This window comes from Penicillium odoratum (assembly GCF_028828045.1).
Source record: "Penicillium odoratum strain IBT 22623 chromosome Unknown utg000004l_segment0_segment0, whole genome shotgun sequence".
Lineage (NCBI taxonomy): Eukaryota > Fungi > Ascomycota > Eurotiomycetes > Eurotiales > Aspergillaceae > Penicillium > Penicillium odoratum.
Window position 1 is genome coordinate 2,530,107 of NW_026643146.1, and position 24,020 is coordinate 2,554,126.

The window sequence follows — 24,020 nt, forward strand, 5'->3', positions numbered from 1 at the left end:
CAAAGCTTAAAAAACATAGAGAAATCGTATAACATCGAGCTAGGTATCATATGCGTAACCCGTCATCAGGACGCTCGCTTTAATGAAACAAAGGAGATGATGACGCTCAAAGATCAAAATTGGACATTTAAGCCATGAGTTCGTGGATCGACGGATCGTCATCTTGTTGGAAAAGATCGGGGAGGAGTCTTGCTGGTTGGCCCATGAGATGGGTAGATGGGCCATCGAGCCAGGGACCACGCTCCTCGTCAGAAGTACTGAGGACACCCTCAGCGCGTTTGAGTGTCTCCACATCCAGATCAGTGACATAAGCGTCACGATTGGTGCCGTCACCTGCACCGCCCGGAAGTGGCAGACGGACCTCGAACTCGTTGTTCAGCATCATCTCATCCTTCCACAGACGACGCTGTCCATTGAAGACGCAGAGAACACGCTTCTTGCTCTTGATGCTGCTGCTCGGGCATCCCCAGGACTGCGGGTAATTCCCACGGTTGTTGCGACGTCGATTCACCACCGCACGGGGACCTTTACCGGAAGCCGTGGACTTGGTGATGGCGCCAGCAATGATAGCACGAGAGGCCTTGGGTTTGGCAGTCCGACCAGCGCGCCAGTTTGAGAGGTCATAAGGGTCGTTATCATCGTGGGAATCATCATCATCGTATTGCTCGGATCCAGCCGTGTCAAATAGTTGATGCTTCTCCATTGTCTCCTGCACCTTTTCGTCAGAGGCAACCGCAGCGAGATGCTTTTGGTTGATCGCCTCCGACGGCTCCTCCTGCTGCACGACGCGCAGAACACAGTCGTCCAGATGCTCGTAGAAATCTTGAGCGTTGCTGAATGTCGCCGAGCAAGTCGAGCACTTGCCAGTGGCATCGCTGCTGTAGTTTGTGCCCTTCTTGGAAGAGGCAGTAGGGCTGCGCTTGCGACAGTTCGGCGGGGTCTGTTCCACGCCGTGAACGGAGGTCAAGTGGCGCTTGAACACATCGGCTCGGTTGAAGCTTTTCTCGGCGGAAGAGCCGGAGCCAGGACAAAAACCGCATACCATAGTGCCCTTGTAGTGGGTCAAAGTGTGACGGTTCTTGTCATACTTGCGGGCAAAGCCCTTGGTGTGGTACTCGCAGTTCGAGATGGGGCACTTCTCTGGCCGCTCGGACTGATGAGTGAGCAAATGCGCCTTCAAATCCTTGAAGACACGACCGCATTCCAGATAAGGGCATTGGCCTTTCTCCTTGACATCATCCCCTTCGACGCTGCTCATGGGACTCTGTGGAGAGGGACGGGAATTGGTAGAGGAAACGGAGGACCGCCGGTCGTAAACTGAAGCGGGCCGGGAGTGGAAACCAGAGTTCTTCATGGGTGGTGTTTGATGTGGAACTGGGTGGAGCAATGGTGAATGTTGCTCCACATTGTCGCTGTATGGAACGGGTGAGGTTGCCGGGGAGTGAGGGAAATAATCAGGACCGGAGTAGATGGTTCCGGAATATGAGATGGTAGGCATCAGGTGAGTAGAATCAGGTTCGATCAGGGACGGATCTAGATCCAGTCAGTACTGATTTTAGAATTTCAGAATCTGCGCATATTTCCAAACTTACCAACATAGGTACCGGCCAGTTTCTCTCGGTAGTATCCATCCATGTCGACTCCGTTGCCGATATACTCATTGGGGAACAAATCATGCATCACGGCCGCCGGCAGCCCCAGTCCATGATTGGTATCTACCCAATTCTCTTGGAATACTGCCGCAGATGCGATGTATGGAGATCCAATGGCGGAGGAGGGTGCGCTGGCAATGGATGGTCCGGAAGCCGCTGAGCCTGTAGGAACTTGCGGCTCTACATAGGATGTTGTGACGGAGGGAGGAGTTGCGGGCAAAGGGGAGAAATTGGAGTGTTTGTGCAGCTCCTCGGTGTAAAGATGGGCATCGAAATATTGGGGATTCCGAGAGAGGTCCATGTTCGCATACTGCATCTCCATAGGATATGAGTACATTTCCATGTTGGGATCCATCATAGGCTGGGAGTATGTGTTTTTGGGTCTTGCGTCAAAGGCGAGCATCTTGGATTGAAGAGGATTCGGAAAAAGAACAAAATCCATATAAATGAGCGATTGAAGCCGCTATTTCTTTCTTAGCTGTGAATGTTTGAAGAATCTGCGGATGGACATACCAAGGAATTAGGTTCGGATTGCGGCCCGTCAACCCAACGTGCGAACCTCGAATAGATATACAAGGCAATGTGGTAATGACCCGGGTGATATGCAAGGGATTGAAGGGGAAGGGGGAAGGCAAGGTCTTATATACAATCCGGGGTAGAAGTCTTAAAAACCGAATGGGAAGGAGGGGGGGGAAGAGGGAGTATTATAGGAATCATTGTTGCGCTACAATTAGTTTATAGTAAGGAAAATGATCAAATAAAATAGAATAAAAATAAAAATAAAAATAAAATCAAATTGTTCAAATGTAAAATGTAAAATCAAAATAAACCAAAATGTCAAAAAACCCCCGAAATTGAATAAAAATCTGAAATAAGAAAACGTGAGATCATGAAATTGACAATACAATACGAGACCCTCGAACATGGGGGCTATGCTTAGCGCCTGGTATTAACCCACAAAATTATTTTACCTCTTACTCGATCAAGCGTTCCCCATTACAATTCGTTCCCTGTTACAATTTCTAGTCATTTTTACCGTTCCCCTTTGACCAGCCTTACCACACCTCTTCGGCATGATTATCTGCCCTACGGAGACTAGGTTCAGGTTCATAGGGTCTCCCCCACGGGCCTCCCAGGATTTGTCCGTGACATTCTGCAGCCAATAGTGCGAGTGGAAATAATTTCCGATAGATCGTTTTTTAATCAATATCACAATGGAGACATGGGATGGAGATATTCGGCATCAGAAAAATTGTGCGATGATCGACCAGATTGGCATCCTGTCTTGGAAATAGCCTGTCAATAGCCTTATGGGTTCGATTTACCTGTCAAGATCGTTGCACGGGAAGGGCGCCCCATAACTGTCGATGACATTTTTTTCCTTTTCCCCTCCGTATTCCCAATTATCAGAATTTGTAGGTCCGTGAGTTTTGTTCCGAGTTCTTGGGATTCAAATTTGTCATACCAGGATGATCTGGTTTACGGAGTAGATGCCAGGTGACACTACATACATCTGAGATACAGTGTGTCTAGGCCTTGGTACGCGACATACATGGTACGGGGTACTCATACTCAATCCATGCAGGAAAAGGGGGAAGACCGAAGGCCAGTGGATCACCGGAGCACACAGAGATCGTGCGTATATGATACAGTAATTTTTCCATAGGTTCGGGTTGCCGATCTTTGACGGGCCATCTTTCCCCACAAGAACCACCATTTGGCAGGCGTGCATGGCGCGTTGTGGGGCTTGATTGGATGACAGCAAATGAGAGGTGAAATGAGGCCCCGAACTGCTCGTCCCAATCGAGGGCACAGATGGCTTCCGACGGCAGACGGGCGGACCTTGGTGGGTTCGCGAGTGACTTTTCTTGGAGCCACGCTAACCTTCCTGAACTGTATAGTGGCCGATCATTGTCCGTGGTCTTTCGGTGTGCTGGCCTCTGAGTGGAAGAGCCGCATGCTGATTGTAATCTGGACCACTTTATCCTTGTCCATGGGATAGGTCCTATCCTCTTCCATTTTCTCCTTTAATTCATTCTATTACTTCCCGTCCTGACGAGACGACTTGATCGGTTCCACATGTTCCAAAGATGACTGGGGACAACTTCGGCGTTTCCGTGATAATTTGGCCCTTAATTCTCAAAGTGGTATTGACATGTTCAGCCAAGCCATGAAGAACAAAGTACATAAATTGCCGACCATCAACTACGCCATGCCGCAGCCCTAGCGGCAGGGACGGAGAGACCGTGAAAAAGCAAAAAAAAAGAAAAATACGAAAGTTACAAGCCACATGTTGAGCCACACTCGGTCTTCTCCTAGTTTTCTGTCATATCCAATCATTGACCACCGCATGGTTCCCAAGTGGGCCAGTGCATGATCTATCCCCCCAGTGCGGCGCAGCATGACCTGTCGGCGATCCCGGCGCCAATGCTTGACCACATGGAAAGGTGAGATGAGGTTATTTACTTTCGTATTCTCACCCCATTCGTGCCGGATAACTCAAAAAAATGTCAAAAGCCGTTGAGAGATATGCCAACGTGGAAACGTCCCACCCTGAAACACAGGGCTGAAGGTAAGAGTAGCCAGTCAGAGTTCAGGAACAGGGATATCCCAAGCAAAGGGTGATGGAGCCATCTCCAATTATCCAATCCTATCCACTCCACTATATCCCCAATAAGGAGGCTCTCTGCATATAAGGATGATTAGACTTGTTCCTGCCCGATACTTCGGATCCGGGAGCCTGAGGATAGAAAGTAAATGAACCGGCGACCCCGAAGCCACGTTTTCCAGGCCTGAACTGTGGATTATGGAAATAGTTTGTTACGCTAGCATTCACCCACATTGTCGGGATGAGCTTAGGTCAAGTTGAGGTCCATGTGAAGATTCTAATTAATTTTGAATTACAAATAGCTATACGAAGTACAAAGTACTTAATTAATTTGTTCGATTCTCATTGATTTTCCCCGGTGGGTGAAGCTACGGTCGCGCCGGATTAAACCCATGATATTCTACGTGGAACTCTAACAATATAACAATATCCCGCCGTCGGTGAGTATATGTGTAATTGAATTCATCGCACTTTCAAATGCGAAGACTCTTTATCCTCAATCTCATTGGATGAATTCCCTTTCTTCCATGTGGGAAAAAGTGGAAATCTAAAAACAGAAGTTCGTGGTAAGCGGGTGTGTCTTAGTCTGGGGTTCCCGGTTTTTCATCCTTGGTTACGCGTAACAGTTTTATCCAAGATTATGTTTTATGTTAGGTGTCTATGTCGACTGTCTTGGTATAGTGGTTGTGCAACATTCAAACCATCTTATTCTCACACATATTCAACACTGAGTATCAAAAGTATTGCTTGTGCTTATTTCTAAAATTCTATATTTATTTCCCTTGGATCATATGCCACTGAAACGTCTCCTGCGTCTGTTTCAGGATTTAATAATGCCATGCTGCGCGCTGCTGCACCCATGCAAGGAGGCCTTGACCCGTTCAGTAAGCACGTTTTATTTTTTGATATGCATTCCAATGTTCCCTCGCTTCGGCCGAGTCTCACTGGTATTGCGGTCTGACAGGAAGTAAACGTAGGGTCCACGGTCAGCATTATTGAATTGGTCGGATTTAGAGTGATTAACGCCATCCCAGAGCCTCCGTCTGACAAATGCACGTCAACCTTCATTCCTGTGGCCCCATACGCCTTTAAAGTACGGAGTACTTGAGTGGCTGTTTCAAGAAGCGAGTCTAATCTATCGATTCACCGGTACTTTTACCTATGTAAATTCATCAATCTACACTGTATATCTCACATTAAGTCGTATCCACTCCCTCCAGAATTAACACTCCGCTCCCGACTCCCTCCCCGGCTTTGGCCCCATCGGAGAAACCCCGAGGTCACAAGTCAACCACAACCTTGGAAAACACCACTTGAGCTAAACCAGGTCTAGGCTTTGGACTCTGTTACGTGCCTGCACCGGATAGGACAATGCATCCGTCGATCCGACCATATCAGACCTTTCGCATTTGACATTTGATTTGACATGACCTCGTGTCGTTATCGGCGGTTCGGGTCGCTCTATTCCCCCTGAATAAGGTGAATACACTTCCAAACAGGTTCATGATTCGCGGAACAGACTAGCGGCTTTCCTCAACCTACGGTCGCTTATGTTCCCAGGCTAACTATTAAAGTCTGCGATAAGCGAATTCCTTTCCCCGTGTCTCATGTTTGCTTATTTTGCCGGGATAGCCTGGGATTGGCTATGGGTGGGATATGGTATATATCCGTACAGTACCCAAATGGGTTTGGTTGAAGGAATAGCTTCGCTGTACAACGCATTATTTCTGTTCAGTCTAGGTCTAGGGGGGAATGTAGTTGCACGATTCAATAGTACGGATCCTCCCGTGATGATCATGAAGATGAGATAGTCTGGGTGAAGGAATACATGTATTTACAGTACCATACCCGGCCACTTTTGCCTCCTTTTACCCCGTGTCTCTCTCTCAAGTTTCCTTTGTGGCTTGCACTTTTGGCTTTCTCCATGCATTAGCGAGTATCCCTCCGCTCGAACATGTTTGTCTATCAGGTTCCAGGTGCCGAATAGCACATGCACGAGCAACATACCCAATCAGAAGTACAGTGTCGCGCACTATTGATGCATGATAAGGTGCAAGGGAGGGGAAGACGTGCACATCCTTCCTATCAAAGCAGGAGAGGAGGATCGGCAGTACATCGTGGCGTCGATTCATATCTTTCTGAACTCCTGGCGAGCAGATACTCTGTACAATTACGGAGTATGAAATGTTATATCCTGCTCGTATACGTCTACTAGTCCTGGATTGGTCGCTCTTGAGATTTAATCTATTTGCCAGCTCTTTGCGACATCAATCTGATCGGGTTATACTGTAAGTCTAGATCCAAGCACTCGAGTCTTGCCACGCATCACCCCTCTGGAAATCGGTCTTCCATGGTACTCCCAGTGTAACGATCGAAGGACTGTTTCACAATTGTGGCACGAGTTCGAGATTCCTAAACCCTCAATCCTGACGTCGGTCGCCGATGGTCCCCGGGAGTCATAGCATCCAACACAGGAAGCTTGAATGCTCGTCCCTGAGTGAGGTGTGTGGCTTGTATCTATGCAAAATACAAGTGAACGATCTGCAGCAAATCACCCGCTAGTGATGATTCTCCTGTCACATCCATCACATTCGGCTGATTAAACATTTCGAGCGGGAATCTCGGGAAGTAGATTGCATAAGCGCCAAATGATCGACAGAGACTCGATAGCTCTCTTCTCCACTATTTCCGATCCATCAACTTCCGCATGTCATTTCCTATCGCTTAACCACGGGCTCGGAGGAATTTCTCTCGTCCCCGTGGTACTGTATCCTGTAACAACACCCTTCCCTTAGATCCACAACGGAATAGAAAAAAAGAAAAAACTTAGACGTGTGGGGTGTCATCTCCACAAACACCATGTCCACAGGGCAGTGTAAACAATACAATACAGACACAGAAACACAATCCGCGTGGCACAATCGGATCCTCCGTCCCCACAATACTACAGCTGGAACCTATAATAACCCAGAATCTTCATCCCCGAGATGACAGTGCAAATCTTGTCCCGGTGTCACGATCCGCACAAAAAATTTCCTTCGCTTTCTCCACTTGTGCCTTACCGCCATGTCATTATAGACGTCATAAATCTTGGTGGACGGCATTTTTCGATTCAGTGGGGTTCAGAAGTTCCGATGTACTGGTTTTTGGGATTTTGTTGACACAAAACTGTGCCACTTTGTCTCGCTTGGGTACTTCATGGTCCCGCAATACCTGGATAGGAAGTGAATGATGCAATTGTGGAATGCAAGGTTTGCGACATACGGAATACGTATTAAGCAATTCCAGTTTTACAGGTTTATGAATTCTGTTTGAGCGCATGAGGTACAGGATACAGGATACAGGATTGGCCTGCTGGGCGGATTCTAACTGGTTCGCGCTTTGTGCGTCTGCTTTAGGTTCTATGGTTTGGTGCTCAGATGTGTTGGCTGCAGGTCGTCCAGGTTTCTGCGGGGTCTGATCACTTGGATTCGGAGGATCTGGGGATCTTGTCAAATCTTAGGCATGTATAAATCGTAGATTTGCATTTGCGATCGGTGATTCGCGCTAAGTGCTTATCGTGTACCGTTGATCATTGCGGGTGCAGAACCTTGGAAGCTGTCCGATGTTATGGAGACCGAACCATAGAAAGACCTCGGGAATCGAAAGTCAATCCATGGTTGGATTGCACTTGGCATTGACCTGCAATGTGACGCTGTTCTTATTGATTCCATTGTGGAATCAGTGGCTGGTCAGGGATTCACGCATTGACATGCAATATGGAGCTGTTTTTATTTATTTCATTCTGGCTGGTCCGGGGATCGCGCATTGACCCTACTTCCAGGGGTAGATGCTGTGTAACCCACGGTTCCAAGGTTCCGGTTGACAGTCAGCATATACTCGACTGTACAAGAAGCTTAGCCAAGCAAGAAATATTGGATCAAATGCCCCTCTAGGTTCGATGGTTACGCAGCAAAGGATATTATTCATGCAATCAACGACATGTCCGAGTATGGATAAAATAAGCGATCAGACTTCCCCAATAGGAATAGTAAGTGAGGCGAAAAGGACTGATCAATTACCTTGCCTTGTTCATAAAGCGATTGTTATACAAGCCAAACTAGATAGAGACGTCAACCTAGGAAGTCATCATTAATAGGACAAATATCGCCAACGGGTAATAATCCGATGTCTAGGTTTTCTTTCAACTAGAAGCGACAAAGCAAACTTCTTCACTTACTTTCAATAGATGTATAGTATAGTACATACCTATAAGGGAAAATCACTATCTCACCAACCTGAAAACCCTGCCACCTCGTGTGCTACCCAAGAAATAAGATCCCGATCCACCGAACAGATCCAAGTGGTACCCGATCATTACCGATAGATTTCCCTGCATGTGTACGACCGGGGATGTCGAAAAGAACAGCACAGAATCGGACTATTGACGTTATACTTATGTCCAAAATTGAGGCACTGTCACTACATATTCAATATTGAATGTCTAGCATTGGTTTCTAATATCAGATCCATGGATCGGTTCAGGTTACATATGCACATAACGCGGCGCATATAGCACATAGTCATCAAATGATACGCGTCATCTCGCACCTGTGCGTATATGTGCCATCCAGGATATGTTATATTACAGACGCCGGTTTTGCAATTTGTGTCACAGAGGTTGAAAATCTTGTAAAGACGAATCTGCGATGACAGAATCTAGCAATATCTGGTACTTGTATTAAGTATTTGAAGGAGATGACAGAGATGCAGCGGGTACTCCGTGCTACGGCCCAAGTGTTATCGTAGCACATGTGCATAATATCTTACGTCGGGAAGCCCGAGTAAGAGGTAAGATCTCTTGCTTCAGATTGTTGCACGACCTGTGGAGATATGGACTGGACTGGGCAGGTGGATTCTGAAACACGAGATCTGTGAGATGCCTCCTCGTGATCTTGTGTGGTACCTTTTGGCTTTCCATGCTAGACTGAGCGATCCAGTTTTTCATTCGTGGTAAGAGGTACGCGGTCAGGTATCAAATGAGTATCCAATTATGAATTTTATTGGCTGTCCATCCTAAGCTATGTAGGTATGTACAGAAACAGTACTTCAATCAGGTAATCACGCTCTGATTGTAGTAAAAGTCGCAGGCATGCGGATGCTGCAGACAGTACTTGGGCATTAGGGCTGTGGCCATGACACCATTCGCGACTAGGTATTCGCGGAAGTTAAGCAGGCGCTGGGTGAGGAGGGTGGTGCGCTTTTTGCCATGTTCGTCGCGGTTGCCGGACCACACGAGCTCAGCGAGAGCAGCAGCACGGGGCCACATGAGGTTCGAGATGGTGACATCGTCAACCTGCTCTGACCACAGAGGAGCTTCAGCGCCGAGGATGTGTTTGGCTTGGGTATCGGTGAGGTTCGTAAGGAAGTCGTAGTCGTAGATGCGCTGCCAGGTCTTGTACGGGGCACACCAGGAACCACCGGCGCCGCCGTAGTTGAAGGTCACGTCGCCGCTTGGGTTGGACATCACGTCGTATCGGGGGTCGTTGCCTATAGCCCCACCGTGGCCGCAGTCTAGATACAGCCAGTCGGAGGAGGAGACGATAACATCGTAACCGCGCGCAGTGAGGTTCTGGATGTTAGTCAGGCCGTTGTTCCAGGTCTGCATGACAATGTCGTCGGGAACATCGTGTGCGGCCTCGGTAGACAGAGTGATATCCTCCCACATCATGATCTTGCGATCGGGGCTGACATTCCGGAAGATGGGCACGGCATGGTCAACCCAATACTGGGCCAAGTCGTTGTAGGTACGGGAGGGATCCTCCAGGAACCACTCGGTGACGTGGGTGCTGAAGTTGTAGCATCCGGGCTGGAGTTCGTCGGCACCCACATGGAACCAGTTGTCGGTGAAGATTCCTGATAGCTCGTTGTACACGTTGGCCACAACCTCGTAGGTCTTGTTGTAGATAATATCCAGCTGGCCAGGGTTCGGCTCCACGGCGGTGTGATATGTCCAGTCATCATTCGACCACCAGGAGTTGGCGCAAGCCACAATTTCAGGATCCACCTGCTGCCAGCCAGAGGCCGAGTGACCGGGCATGTCGACCTCGGGAATGACACGCACACCACGGGCGCGGGCATAGGCAATCACGCTACGCATATCATTCGTAGAGTATGTTTCCCGGGGCGAGTATGCGTCCTTGACCATCTCAGGGTAGGAGTTCATATGCATAGGCCAGGACTGGGAGTCGTCCAGGTGCCAGTGGAGCACATTGAGCTTAGACAGAGCCATGCCATCGATTTGTTCAAAGATCTTGGGCAAGGATATAAAGTTGCGGCCCGTGTCAATCATGATGCCACGGTACGGGTAGAGAGGCGCGTCCTGGATGAGAACCGGCTCCTCAATTATCAGACCACCATTTCCATCGGAGATAATGAGCTGCTGCAGAGTTGTGAACGCGTGCAGGGCACCCCAGACAGTCTGCGCGTGGATCTTGACACTGCCAGAAGACTCGGACACCTCCAATGTGTAGGACTCATCGACTCCGTGCTGAAGATCGGCATCACCATCGACCAGGGTGAGCTGAATGGACCTGATTGGGTTGGCACTGCGCTTGGTCTTGGTCAAGCCCGCGCCGGTCGGGAAGGGCTGGAAAGAGGAGATTGAAGCTTCGGTAGCGGCGGGAACCCATTGGAGGGTACTGATGGTGGCCCAGGCACGTTCCCAAGCTTTGTTGACAATTTGATGGGTGTGTCCTTGGGCGTCGGTGGTACGCAAGGAGAGCTCTTTGACGGAAATCGGACCCGACGAGCCCCAGGTGATGTTGCGGGGCGCGGGAAGTGGATTCACCTTGACGGCCGAGACGGTCGCGGTCAAGGCACTCAATGCCCCAATGACCAAGAAGAACTTCATAATGGATGAGAGAGTGGAAGGATAAGGAAAAGTCAGTAAAAAATGCGACGGGGGATATTTATGTTGAGAATAGTAGCATGCCGATCGACGCTGATCACCTCCTGGTATGTACTTCATGCACGAGTAAATGAGGATAATCAAGTCCTAAGCTATCTAAATAATAGATCCACAATCCCTTTGAATGTTCCAGTCCATCGTTACATCTATATATTTACTAAACCTATTTGGACTTGTTTATCATTAACTAAGCCTATTTAGACTGTTTACTAGTAAACAGTCAAGTGCGACCTCCACATGCGACATCGGGGTTCTCCACTTAACAATCACAAAGATCATAATCAGAATCAGAATCGGAGATTAAAATTTGGTCAAAGCGACAAAATGAAACAGTGACATTGGTCAAGCTATGTGGGTATAGATAACAGCGGGGTAAAAGGTATCATCCCATTCAATTACTCCGTACTAATTACTCTAGTGACTTCTCCGTCTCCATTCCCTCGCGGAACTCCTCATGAATGGCCGCAATGACCTTCTGGGACGGCACCACACAAGGACGACGGGGCAGTCCACCGTATCCACGGTATGATTGCAAAGCACTCTTTACTGCAACAAATCCGCCGTGAATGGCACCCCAATCAGCACGCGCAACAATAGCCTGCAACTTCTGCGCCTCCTCAACCTTTCCACTGCGGTACAGCTCCATCACACGCACACTCGACCGAGGAATGAGGTTGGCAACTCCACCGATGATACCGTCACCACCAGCAATGAGAGTCTGAAGAGTGAAATCAGCCGATCCACCAAAAGTCAAAAACTCCGGCTTGGAAGAGGCAGCGACACGAGCTAGCTTGCCAGTGTTACCACAGGTGAGCTTGCATCCGATAATGTTGGGGTGCTTGGACAGCGCAAGAATGTCGTCCGAGGACAAGTCCAGCCCGGATGAGGCGCCGGGGAAATTATAAATGAGAACGGGGACTGGCGACGCATCGGCCACAGCTTGGAAGTGTGCGTGGAGAGCCTCGTTGCTGACAAGAGCCTTGTAGTAGCTGGGAGGTAGGACTAGCACCGCGTCGGCGCCTGCTTCACCAGAGTCCTTGCAAAGCTGGATAGTCTCGCGGGTGGACGCGGCACCGCACCCAGCAATGACAGGAAGTGATGGGTACCCTGCAGCATCCACGGCACGACGTGTTGCGGCTGTGATGGCCTTGCGCTCTTCGCGGTCCAGGTGTACTGCTTCACCATTACTGCCCTGGGTGACCAGGCCAGTAACGCCACTCCGGGCTAGGTATGCGGCGTGCTTCTCAGTGGTCGCCAGGTCTACCTCTTCGTCTGGCTTGAAGAATGCCACTGTGGGCACGTAGACTCCTTTAGAGAGGGCATTCCGCTTAGTACCGTTGGCTGTCATTGTGAATCTAGACAAGTTAGCATCTGAGTTGAGGAACTCCCAGGGGAAGTCACTGACATTTAGGAAAGATGATCAGACATTGTTTTTGGGGAAAAGGACCAGCTAAATAACCTGGGGATGATCTTCAACCCCCACGTCCACAGGGTTTGATATGATTAGCCGTTCATGTTCCTCCGTTTGTCATCCACACTTCTGTGGAGAGAAACTTATTCGGTTCCCCCACGCCTTATGCGGGGTTATAGTCAGTCTAATTTATTGCACTCGGATTCTCCGATTCTCCGATTCTGTTAGGCTCGGAGGGATTTTCGTGGAGGAAAGTGATATCCGTAGAAAATCCTGGAGTTTTGATGAACATCAACGTGTTCAGTTGAAGACTCGATGAGGGGAATCCCCCACTTCGAGACGTGGGGGTCGGGTATTGGACATGGACAGAGTTTATATGAAACCTGGCGTTTTATGAAGTTGAATAGAAATGACCAAAGATCGAATCTGAAGCCCACGTGTGTAGCTGGTGTTCATTGTAGAAAGGTCGACCCGAAATTCGTTATGATGTTAGCAACCGTCCAGGTGTGCAAATCACGAATATATATATATTTGTCTCAAATGCTGCACGTAAAGTAGTTCACATGTGGGCATCTTGGAATTTCAGGATTTAATGAGAATTGGAAATAGGAATTCAAGCCTGATTGTTCGAAACATGTAAATAAGTGTACAGATTCACAAATTTCCTTCGCATCTGAATGGTTCCCTGTCGCAACTTGTATAGAATTTGGTCGCCAAGAACCTCTTCCTCGCATTACGCTCTGAACCACCACGAGCCGACTTCATTCCGGCATCTGGGCGACCTTCCCGCCCTCACTGACCCTGTACTCAAGCAACTTCCAAGGTTCCAAGATCCTCCGTCCATCAGTACCCACACTATGACTCGAGATTGAAACCTCTCCACCCCTCAGCAATGGCCCTCTTGTCGCGGCCGTCTCTCCGCTCTGTGCGACGGAACCCCAACCACTTGGGGAATGACGGTCGCCCCCCGCCGATGAAGAAACAGAGAACCCTAGAGGAATATGGCTTGCGCCGTCGAAGGAGTTCTCCAGACTGCCTCGACACGACGACAACCCAGGAGAGCCACCCGGTCGGGAAAGTTCGCTCCGCAAATCCTCCCTTGAGCGCCACGCGCCCGCGGACTGCGACGACACGCGCTCGCGGCCACTCCTCTGCCTCGGCGGACTCTATCGCGTCCAATCAATTGAAAACACCCGGCCGTCATATAAACGGTAATAGATCTTCTGGGTCGCCTCGTGTGCCCGATCGGAACACCCCTGCGATTCATCATCTGCACGACGACCGTGAGTCTCCAGACCCATTGGATACCATCTCCCCCGCCCCGACTACTATCAGACCACGATCTAGGGCGTCTGTCCACGCGCCCGAATTCGAGAAGCCCAAGTCCCCTGCGACTACCCGTAGCACCCGACACAATAACGAACCCCTAGAGCCGGTCCACACAATCAAGCAAGAAGAATCAGAGGCACAGCCGGCTCCCACGAGCCCGGTCGTTGAGACACGATCGCAGCCTACGCGCAGGAGTGAACTTGATCTTCTTGAGAATGAGCTTGTGCCCGCGCCGACAGGAACAGAAAGGCGGTCGCTGCGCTCCGCAGACACTGGTTCTCGTAAGAGCGAACTTGCCCAGTACTTCTACAATTATGAGCAGATCATCAGTCTCGATCAATCAAAGCCTGGTAGGTCTAACCCCAATTTTTGACAATCATCACTAACTCCCGTGAAGTAGAAACACTTGCCGCCAATACAAATGTCACATTAATAGACGACCTTTCCGAGCCATTACCTTTTCCTTCTACCCCAGACCCCATGCCATTTGGGAATCCGCTGCAGAAACTTTACAATTGCGAGGTGATCTCGCTCCCGATCCCTGTCTCACAACCTGAAGATGATCCTCTCTGCGAAGAACTATACTTCCGTTCGCATCGCCGGTTTGAACGCCAGGAGAAACAGCTGCGAAACATCGAGCGAGATCGTGCACAGCACGAAAAGCAGCAGGTAGATCGCCTACTGGAAGAACTACGCGGTCAAGATTGGCTGCGTGTAATGGGACTAACCGGTGTTCATGAGAGCGAGAAGAAGCTCTACGAGCCAAAACGCGAGATTCTCATCCAAGAGCTGGTGGCCTTGGTAAACAAGTTCCAAGTCTGGAAAGACGAAGAGAGGCGACGTAAGCTTGCTAAAGAAAAGTCACATCCTTCTACAGATGAGGCCGAGTCCCGACGTTCACGGAAGCGTTCACGTCCGGCCGAAGAAGCGGAGGAAAGCTCCCTTTCACCGGGAGTCCCACCCAGCACTCCCGACCCCAATGATGTGGATGCCTGGGCCGCACGCCAACTACATCAAGAAGCCCGCTCAGCTTCCGATTCAGCAGCAAAAAACCGCAAATCGATCTCAGGATCTCGCAAGCTCAAGCCTGCAGATGAAGATGATCGCCATCCAACCGATAAAAGCTCCACAAAGCGACCAAAAGCCCATGACCCTACCTTTTCCTCCCCACCTACTGACCCAGTCCCTTTCTTCCTTCCTCCGCCTGATGACAAACCCTTCACATCTTTCTTTTCCGATCCCGACGAACGCGAAACCGCCCTCTCTGCAATGCCAGGGAACTTCGAGGAGCGCACAACCCCCGTCCTGGCATTCGGTCACCCCATTCCTCGAGTAGGTGACTGGGAATTCCAGCCACCCGAGGATCTTCTTACCGAAGAAGCTCTCCAAGCTTCGCAGCGACAGCGACGTTTACTGAAACGACGAAGTCATGGGTGAGCAGTGGCGTGGATTGCGGCTTGTGTTTGCACATTGCCTCTGTACGATTTTTGTATGATACTATCGCATTGCGGCGTTCGGCATGGTGTTGGTTTCTTCAGGTTGGGTCTGATGGCGTTGGACGAGTGATGTTACCTTGTAAAGTGAAAGGAACTGTTATCAATGGAAATTGTTACAAATTGTTACCCATAACCAAGTAGTTGTGCAGTCATGATCTAAAGTGATGTACTGTTGAATGCATCCTGCATCTCATCGAAGCATCCTAGAACTCTTATAACGAAAGCTTCTAGTCGCCCAATCTAATGCTACGTACCAGCAACTTCTGTTCGAAGCAGCTTAAGGGGAAGATAGGATGCCAACAGAGCGCTGTATATGACAAGCACGAAGAATACGATGGGCTTACGTTTGTTCACAGAACACGCTACATACCATGCTGTATAATTAGGCCATGAAAGGTCGGCGAGTAGGTATTGACTGAGCCAATAGTAATCAGTTTTATCTTCGAATCCGATTACTCGAAGAAATTTTTACTAAAAAGGTTTTTTTTCTCTGAAATCTTTCTTCCTTCCTCATCACCACTCCACTCCTCATTTGGGGTATGGAGATCTCAAAAGATTTCAAAAGTGACCTTACTTCCTTCGAACATGCTGAGCAACCCAGAAACCTTGGAATCACTCTGTCGCTGCAAACTCCACCCGCAACTCAAGAAAATTCAACCTCCGAGATTCTATTCATACCTCGGAATCATCGAAACAAAACGAAAATGGGTTGTGAGCTTGAGGCATCACTCGTTCTATTAGTGATTTCGTTGAGATATCCAACGGATGCAACTTCAGGTCTGAGCCGAAAACCCCAACGTTGATGGGCATCTGGAATACCCTCGGGATCTCAACAAACATGATGGCCTCATCTATCATCCTCTACTCAGAAGGGTTGCAGATGGAATATGATACGCTACATGCTAGCTGACATGGAAACTCATATACCGATTCCAACAAGGATGATGTATTTCGCCTCAGAAGCCAAACTCACTTGAATGGAAGTCAGGGACATTCAAGAACTTGGACAAAGGAAGGAGGAAAGTCCAATTCGATTGATAGTGCCGCATCCACGAGGAAATCAGGCGGAGCCGTCCTCTTCTTCACCTCTTGCTCAGGCTTGCCATGGAGCCTTCAGAAGAGATAGCAGGAGGTTCTGATACTGTCTGTACGTTTCACATCTTTGAACTTTGACTTCAGAAGACTGACTTCATTCTTAGGATCTCAATACATGGCAAGACCATGTACGGAATGGTTTGATGGCAACATGGGTTGGAAGCCATAAGACGCCGGGGAACAGCATATTATCAGGGTCCGAGCGAATTCTCTGAATTCCACGATGATTGTAACTTCTGATCAAGGGTTTGCCAAGACGAGTCCCTAGCATCGAAGCTAGATGGAGATCCAGCGCCGAGCTGGATCGTGGGCGGTCGACGCTTCTGGCCTAAGTCCAAAGACGACTACCTGCTTACTATGCGACCGAACTGCGTCCAGAACCATCAGTTAGAAAACCGGAAGAAGGATACAAGAGGACTGATTAGGCTTTGGTACTTGGCTATCGCTTCGCAACAGCAGGCCTCTTTGGAAGGCATTTTAATGGACGACGATCGGTGTCGGTCAATGGCGAAATGCGCAGACATACCGCGGTCGGACACAAAGGCATAACATTCGCGACGTTTATTGTTCACCATCAAGCGATGAGGACAAGGACGAAGGGATGGATCGGGTCAGAACAACACGCGATGGATCAGGATTGTGGCTGGTTTTGGGTTCTCGGTTTTCTGTCTTATGTTCATGTTGTTAGGGGCGATATATTTGCTACGCACAAATTGTGACTACTACAATTTTCGGCTCAGGCACCAGTGTTGAAGCGAAAATGGTAGTACGGGAAAAACAGAGCATATCAAGGATCTTGACCTTCCAGTCCGCGAAACAGACCGGTCTTCAACAGCTTCTGGTCAAGCTCAACACGCAGCAAATCTAGTGCCATTGGAGAGAAACACTCTGCTAGACACTTCTATGCGAGGACTCCGCGTGGAGGAATGATCGACTCTGGGGATCTTGTTGGAAAGGAAAATCATGTTGAGTGTTTGTGACCAGTAGTGGGATTGCTACGTGCCACGCTGGATATGATAAGGATACGACATGCTGGATGAAGAGACCAGCGCATCAGAACCGATCGCAACCAGCGTGGTCTACTTTTTTTGACTGGCATTACGAAAGAAAGCCGCGAGGGTGCTAGAACAAGAATACGTGGTCCTGCTCTACAAGCTTATTTAATATGCACTGGTGATAGTTGCAGCCTATGTCGCCGCTGATGTTGGATCATGGCTTGTTGTGGCTGGTGCTTAGCGGCGAAATACAGCCAACAATGGCTTCTTAATGCCTTTCGCTTTGGCAGTTCAACTACTCTGCGGCATTTGGGAAAGTGACTACAACTCAACGAAATCGAACGAAGCAAATACGTTGGAAGCTCAATCTGGTTTTGATGTATGCTTACCGAGAAGCCTCTGTACATCGAGCCCCCTGCAGTCCCCAACCAGCGTGCACAAAGAAAGTCAGTGGTCCAAAGAGGGACTGATGTTCCACGGAAAGGAGGTCAAGCTTACTGGCCGCCCAGACTATACAGTCTGGTATGGAGATGACGATGACCTAGCGGTGAATATCGTGATGATGGAAGTAAAGGCGACGGATCTGGCCCTAACTGGTGTTCCGCAGGCCCTAGGGTATATGGATAAGTTCCTCCAAAGTCCCTTGGAACTTGATTCGAATTCTAATTTAATTCAGGCATGGTTCATCAGAACGCAAGAAATGCAGCAAGGCGGACTGCCAAGTCTATGGACTTGCTGGCGACGACAAAACTTTCTCTTGTTTGAAAATCAATAATCAATCTCCAAAGGCGTTCGGGTGGCCCTAGGCATTTTTTCTTTGTTACAGGTTTCTTTGTCCAACCATAACTTCCCTAGACGATCACCAAACCATCTTCATACTATCTCATCTCACTTTTCTTTACCCGTCCCCACAAATTTCTTGAACATCCAGGACCTTGCCTCGAGTTAAGCAATATGAAGCACCGACCTATAACCTGGTGATGATTCTGAGGAATCTGGCGCGTCCAGCGATTTGAGTAATTTATGGGTGTCTTATATATTAGTGTTCAACACCTTTAGCGTTCCGTGGGACCCCCTTGAGTTGACGTCTACTTGGGAAATCTTGACAGTTAGACGACCTTTCGCTTCTGCTTCACTACTATTCCCATAGGGACAAGAATGAACCTTCAAATTCTTAACCTGTCCTTATTGACGGTAGACCTGTTAAAGAAAGCTGCACATAGTCCTAAAACGGAGATGATCGTAAATGTTGATCCCATACAATTCTTATATCCAAATGCATGGTTACAAAGCTGAATAGACCTAACATAATTTGGGGCACTGCTTGGTTTCATCAACAGTATAATTTGTTCAGTAATAGCCCGTGCCGCCCGTTATGCACAGTATTATGCACCATCACCACGCCCGCTCGGCTCTGCGCCTTACCAAACCATGCTCAAACCGCAGTAAAAACACGATGAGGTCAGGTTTTCGTGAATAAGCAAAAGAAAAAACCACAGGCATGGATTTGTACGAATTCCCCAATATGAATTCTGGCTAACTACTGGCGAGGGAAAAAATCCGATGTAGAGCAAGACATCATTTGAAGAGGCTGTTCGGTTTGATCTATGGTGATGCAGAGAGGTTAGGAAAGTTGACAAGTTAAAGGACTGTTGATTTCTCGAGACAAAGGTATAATGTATAGCATTCTATATAACTTGCACCAACTGGATCTGGAGGTAGAAATGTATCCCAGTCCTCGGTAGAACTTCGGCACATGCCCTGACCCACGCCACATCAAGACGAACATCACACCAGGATGATAGACCTACGCACGATCCTTAGCAAGCGGGAGAACAAAGACTACCAGCTATGGAAACCTCTCATCCTTTTTCCACAGGTCATCTCAACGGACCGATACTTGCTTCATCTTCGGTAGCCCTCATTTAAGAATACCTAGAACAAAACAATCCGATTGGCCTGATTCCGTGCTGGTGACGAATCTACTGTGGTCAAAATGCAGTATCCCATGGACTGTGATGCGCCACTGGCAGGGACATCGGGTACAGTATTGCATTGATGAGTTTTCCTTTAGTAATTAACCTGGAAACTATATTGCGACAGAGTCGGATAGACCATGTGCATGTCCTCTCAGTGCAGTTATACCTACAGGGCTGACTTGATCCAATAAGGTTTAGCTTCTGCAGGGATTTCAAGCTAACAAGCGCCGCAAGAAGCTAGTCGCCACGTGGATCAAGCCCAAGCCGAATTCCGATTTCCTACCAAAATCCCAAGCATAAAAGCACAAAGTAAAGCATCAGTATTGGCCACGCCGGCATCGGCGCAGAAACTTTTTTTTTCTTTGGTTTCCCCAGTTTTACCAAGCCTTTCAGACTCCGTCGCAGAGCTTTTTTTGATGGTTTCCATTACGTCTCGGCGCCGTGATTCGTTATATCGGGCCGATGGCTGGATTGGACCCACTCGGAGCCGCTCCGGTTCAGCATGGCCGAGACTTTATTGAAGAACTTGACTCAATGCTTTTTTTTTCTTCTACATATCGTTTGTTGAGAAGATTTTGCCCTGGTGGATTTTCTTGTTGACTTTGTTCAGCTTGGGATTCTTTTTGTTACGTTGCATCGCGTCGACTTGGGGTTTTAGCTCTTCGTTGCTTGTCATTGTATACCTCACAAACTCGATATCACTATGGGTGCTTCGGTTCCGGTTGCACCAGGGGAGATGGAGCTTCAGAAGGAGTTGAGTTATGATGCTGGACTTGAGAAGCAGGATGTTACGCCGCCATATGAACAAGATGCCTTTGGCAATGAGGATTCGGCGGAGGTTAAATACAAGGTGTTGAGGTGGTGGCAATGTGGTTTGCTTATGGTTGCTGAGACCGTTTCGCTGGGTGTTCTCTCTCTGCCATCTGCTGTTGCGACTATGGGTCTCGTTCCCTCTATCATTGTGCTGCTTGGCTTGGGAGTCATCACCACTTACACGGGATACATCATGGGTCAGATGAAGTTGCGGTTCCCTCATATCACCACTATGTCTGATGCCGGTGAGGTGATTGGTGGTAAATTCGGCCGCGAGTTCGTCGGTGCTTGCTGGATCATCTTCTTCATCTTCATCATGGCGAGTCACTTGTTGACCTTCACCGTCGCCATGAACACCATTACAGACCACGGCACCTGCACCATCGTCTTTGGAATCGTGGGAATGATCATCTCCTTCATCTGCTCTCTCCCTCGTACTCTGGACAAGATGTCATGGTTGTCCCTCGTGTCATTCGTCAGTATCATGTCAGCCGTTCTGATCACCATGATCGCTCTTGGAATTGAGAGGCCCGACAAGCACGTCGTAGCCATCGCAAACACCAATCTCTACCACGGATTCACCGCTGTGACCAACATTGTCTTTGCATTCTGCAGTCACGGCGCTTTCTTTGGTTTGATGGCTGAGCTGCGCAACCCACGCGACTTCACCAAGTCCCTCTGCCTGCTGCAGAGTATCGATGTCTCCCTCTACCTGGTCGCCGCAGTGGTCATTTACTGCTACGCCGGAGATGGAGTCACCTCTCCAGCCCTTGGATCCGCTTCCCCCGTCGTCTCCAAGATCGCTTACGGAATCGCGTTGCCAACGATTGTCATCGCCGGTGTCATCAACGGCCACGTCGCATTTAAATACGTCTATGTGCGCATCTTCCGCGGCACCGACCGCATGCACAAGCGTGACATGATCGCCATCAGCTCCTGGATCGGTATCGCTCTGGGAATGTGGGTTCTGGCCTGGATCATTGCATCTGCCATCCCGGTATTCAGCGACTTGCTGAGCTTGATTGTAAGTTAACTCAACCTGAGCTGAGTCCACCACTAACATGATCTAGACTGCTCTCTTTGCTAGCTGGTTCTCTTTCGGATTCCCGTCTATCATGTGGCTCTTCATGAACAAGGGCGTGTATTTCTCTTCACCACGCAAGATTGTCATGACCGTGATAAATCTCATCATCATCGCCATCGCATTTGCTTTATGCGGTATGGGTCTTTGGGTGTCTGGAAAGGCTATCCATGACAACCCCAGCAGCGCGAGCTTCTCCTGTGCGAATAATGCTTAAGGATATAATTTGGACGGCGTTTGGTCATAGACTTGCATGAGTATTTGCATTTGCATGAGCTTTTGATTTACTGTTGGAGTTTGACTCCCAAAAGCATGAATATTTTCATTGCATCATATTGTATATTTGTCTAATATTGCTACAATACATAGAAAGCATTGCATTTTACCACTCAACTTATTAATATGTCTCAAGGAAAAATACATGTCACAGCATGTTTAACGTTGTGGTCACATAGGGCACACAATTCATGTGTGGGTCTTACTACTGAATATCGCACAACCATCTTCACCTGATCATTAAAAGGGTTCGTTAAAAAGGTTCAGACTTCCATTGGCCACAAAGCTGCATCCTTAGCTATGACCTAATTTAGGCAGCCTCTACGACTGGCTCAAGAGAGTCAGACCAGTCTGGTGTAAAATTCTCGTCACTTTTCCTGCGCCTCGTTTTCGCTGTCCATACAATGTGGAGGCCATCCCCGCAGGGTAACTCTTCAATGTCTTCATTGTGGGATATTCTAGTTGAAAAATGCAGCTGTACTGTAAATAGTCGATGTTCCACCATTGCCAAGGTTCTTATGTGTCATGATATGTGATACTCATACCCAGGTGCTTCCCAAGCTCTCATGCAAGTGTCTTGATTAGTGTACATTCCGCTGGAGTGTAAACACCAATGCTTCGAACTGTAAGTACAATGTCCTACAAACTGTGCATTCATATGATCCACTCCCAATGGGCAACAACACATATTCTGTATCTGAGGTGTTAGAGGTCGCAAAAATCCATCCTTTCTACGACCGCAATGTGGAATACCCGCCAAGCCCAGACACGATCCAGAGGATCCTCGAACGAGCTGCGGCGGATCATAAAGAACCAAATCTTGATGCTTTCCCGTTGCTTCAGAAGGAAGCTTGTAAGTATACCGCTACTATATGCTACGCCATTCATCACTAATCATCCTCTAGATATGGAGTCATTAAGCGTCTTACCGATGACCTGAGTTCGCAGAATCATTACCGGCATAGCGCCTACATCAGTACTACTGGAGGAGGCTCCGGTGGTCTACCCCTGATGTTTGCGACGGACAATAAGGAGAACCGTACACAGAGACAGATATTTGGTACCATGATGAAGACTTGCGGCATAGTCGAGTCCCAAGACTGGGTTCTTACGATGCATACTTCAGGGTATCTTTACCGGTACGCGTCCGTGACCAAGAGACCAGGCCTCGAGTAATAGCGATTGATCGTTTTCCACAGATCCCTTGACCTCATGAGCGAGCTACTTGAGAACGCAGGAGCTTCAGTTCTTTGTGCTGGGAGTCGCATGACGCCTGCTGAAGTTGTTCGGGCTCTTGTGAACTACATGCCAATGTGTTGACTGGCGACAGCAGCCAAATCATCCAAATTATGCACCACATCTCTACCCTTCCTAGCATCGAACGGAAGCAGATAATTCTCAACAAAGTGATCTACACTTCTGAACCCCTTACCGAGGTCCAACGAACCCACATTCTCACCATCTTGGGTCCAGTCCAGATCTTCTCTGTCCTAGGAAGCGCCGAAGCAGGCCCATATGGGCTTAGCAACCCAAAGCTCACTGGCGAACATACTCCCCCAGGGACACGAGACTTCATTATCGATACGAGGATGGTTCACATTGAGATCTTGGACCCATCCGTACTCGACAACGCTACAACCCGTAGAACGCCGATGCCCGAGACCGAATCCGGCATTATCGTAATGACCTCACTGCAGCGCCTGCGCAACCCGTTGTTGCGCTATATCACAGGTGATATTGGATCTCTGCATCCCATGCCAGAGACTGCCATTGGCGCTATTCCTGATGTTGAATGGCCGCACTTCCGTGTCCTCCGTCTAAGGGGCCGCGACCGCCGGTTCAGTTTCAAATGGTACGGCGAGCATTTCGAATTTCGCAATATCACCAGCCTGATGCAGACAGCGAATTTGGGCATCCTGCAGTGGCAGGTTATCCTGGATTGTCTGGACGTGGCTCCCCAGGCGACCCTGGAGGTTCGCCTGCTTCGTGCTGCGGCGAGTGAGCATGTCATTCCTAAACAGGAGCTGGTTGACTTGGTGGAGGGGTTCTTCTATGTGTTCCCGGAAAACAGATCTTTGTTTTCTATCACGTTCTTTGAAAGTCTGGAGGGGTTTGAGAAGAGTAGCACGGGTAATAAGGTCATGAACTTTGTGATCGATTTAATTAGTAATTTTCTATAGGTGTAGGATGCACAGCAGTCCATCGAAAGAGTCCTTATTAATGATATCCCATACGTCGTATGAGACATGAGAAAGCCCCCCGTCTTCTTATGATTGTTCAATTACTTCTGCGTCATCCTCCGGCTTGTTCCCGCACATTCAATCTTTCCTAGGATA

The 24,020-nt window shown here is 48.7% G+C and overlaps 7 protein-coding genes across 7 annotated transcripts; 4 read left to right on the plus strand and 3 right to left on the minus strand.

Annotated features, from left to right (window-relative positions):
- Positions 1 to 127: 127 nt before the first annotated feature.
- zfpA (uncharacterized protein) lies at positions 128 to 2,094 on the minus strand (the record flags this gene model as incomplete). The annotated part of the gene is made up of 2 exons (XM_057139154.1): positions 128 to 1,533; positions 1,593 to 2,094. The coding sequence occupies 2 exons, from the start codon at positions 2,092 to 2,094 to the stop codon at positions 128 to 130; spliced, it is 1,908 nt and encodes a 635-aa protein (XP_056997361.1).
- Positions 2,095 to 9,352: 7,258 nt separating this feature from the next.
- N7520_005221 (beta-N-acetylhexosaminidase) lies at positions 9,353 to 11,152 on the minus strand (the record flags this gene model as incomplete). Its single annotated transcript, XM_057139155.1, has 1 exon — positions 9,353 to 11,152. One exon carries the CDS (start codon positions 11,150 to 11,152, stop codon positions 9,353 to 9,355), a length of 1,800 nt encoding a protein of 599 aa, XP_056997362.1.
- Positions 11,153 to 11,618: 466 nt separating this feature from the next.
- On the minus strand, positions 11,619 to 12,557 carry N7520_005222 (dihydrodipicolinate synthase family protein; the record flags this gene model as incomplete). The annotated part of the gene is made up of 1 exon (XM_057139156.1): positions 11,619 to 12,557. The coding sequence occupies one exon, from the start codon at positions 12,555 to 12,557 to the stop codon at positions 11,619 to 11,621; it is 939 nt and encodes a 312-aa protein (XP_056997363.1).
- A 955-nt stretch (positions 12,558 to 13,512) lies between these two features.
- N7520_005223 (acetyltransferase SAS4-like domain-containing protein) lies at positions 13,513 to 15,386 on the plus strand (the record flags this gene model as incomplete). The annotated part of the gene is made up of 2 exons (XM_057139157.1): positions 13,513 to 14,299; positions 14,350 to 15,386. The coding sequence occupies 2 exons, from the start codon at positions 13,513 to 13,515 to the stop codon at positions 15,384 to 15,386; spliced, it is 1,824 nt and encodes a 607-aa protein (XP_056997364.1).
- A 2,420-nt stretch (positions 15,387 to 17,806) lies between these two features.
- Positions 17,807 to 18,341, plus strand: N7520_005224 (uncharacterized protein; the record flags this gene model as incomplete). Its single annotated transcript, XM_057139158.1, has 2 exons — positions 17,807 to 18,150; positions 18,212 to 18,341. 2 exons carry the CDS (start codon positions 17,807 to 17,809, stop codon positions 18,339 to 18,341), a joined length of 474 nt encoding a protein of 157 aa, XP_056997365.1.
- Positions 18,342 to 20,217: 1,876 nt separating this feature from the next.
- On the plus strand, positions 20,218 to 21,625 carry N7520_005225 (neutral amino acid permease; the record flags this gene model as incomplete). The annotated part of the gene is made up of 2 exons (XM_057139159.1): positions 20,218 to 21,351; positions 21,398 to 21,625. The coding sequence occupies 2 exons, from the start codon at positions 20,218 to 20,220 to the stop codon at positions 21,623 to 21,625; spliced, it is 1,362 nt and encodes a 453-aa protein (XP_056997366.1).
- Positions 21,626 to 22,356: 731 nt separating this feature from the next.
- N7520_005226 (uncharacterized protein) lies at positions 22,357 to 23,864 on the plus strand (the record flags this gene model as incomplete). The annotated part of the gene is made up of 4 exons (XM_057139160.1): positions 22,357 to 22,541; positions 22,590 to 22,823; positions 22,884 to 22,997; positions 23,060 to 23,864. The coding sequence occupies 4 exons, from the start codon at positions 22,357 to 22,359 to the stop codon at positions 23,862 to 23,864; spliced, it is 1,338 nt and encodes a 445-aa protein (XP_056997367.1).
- Between the last annotated feature and the right edge of the window lie 156 nt (positions 23,865 to 24,020).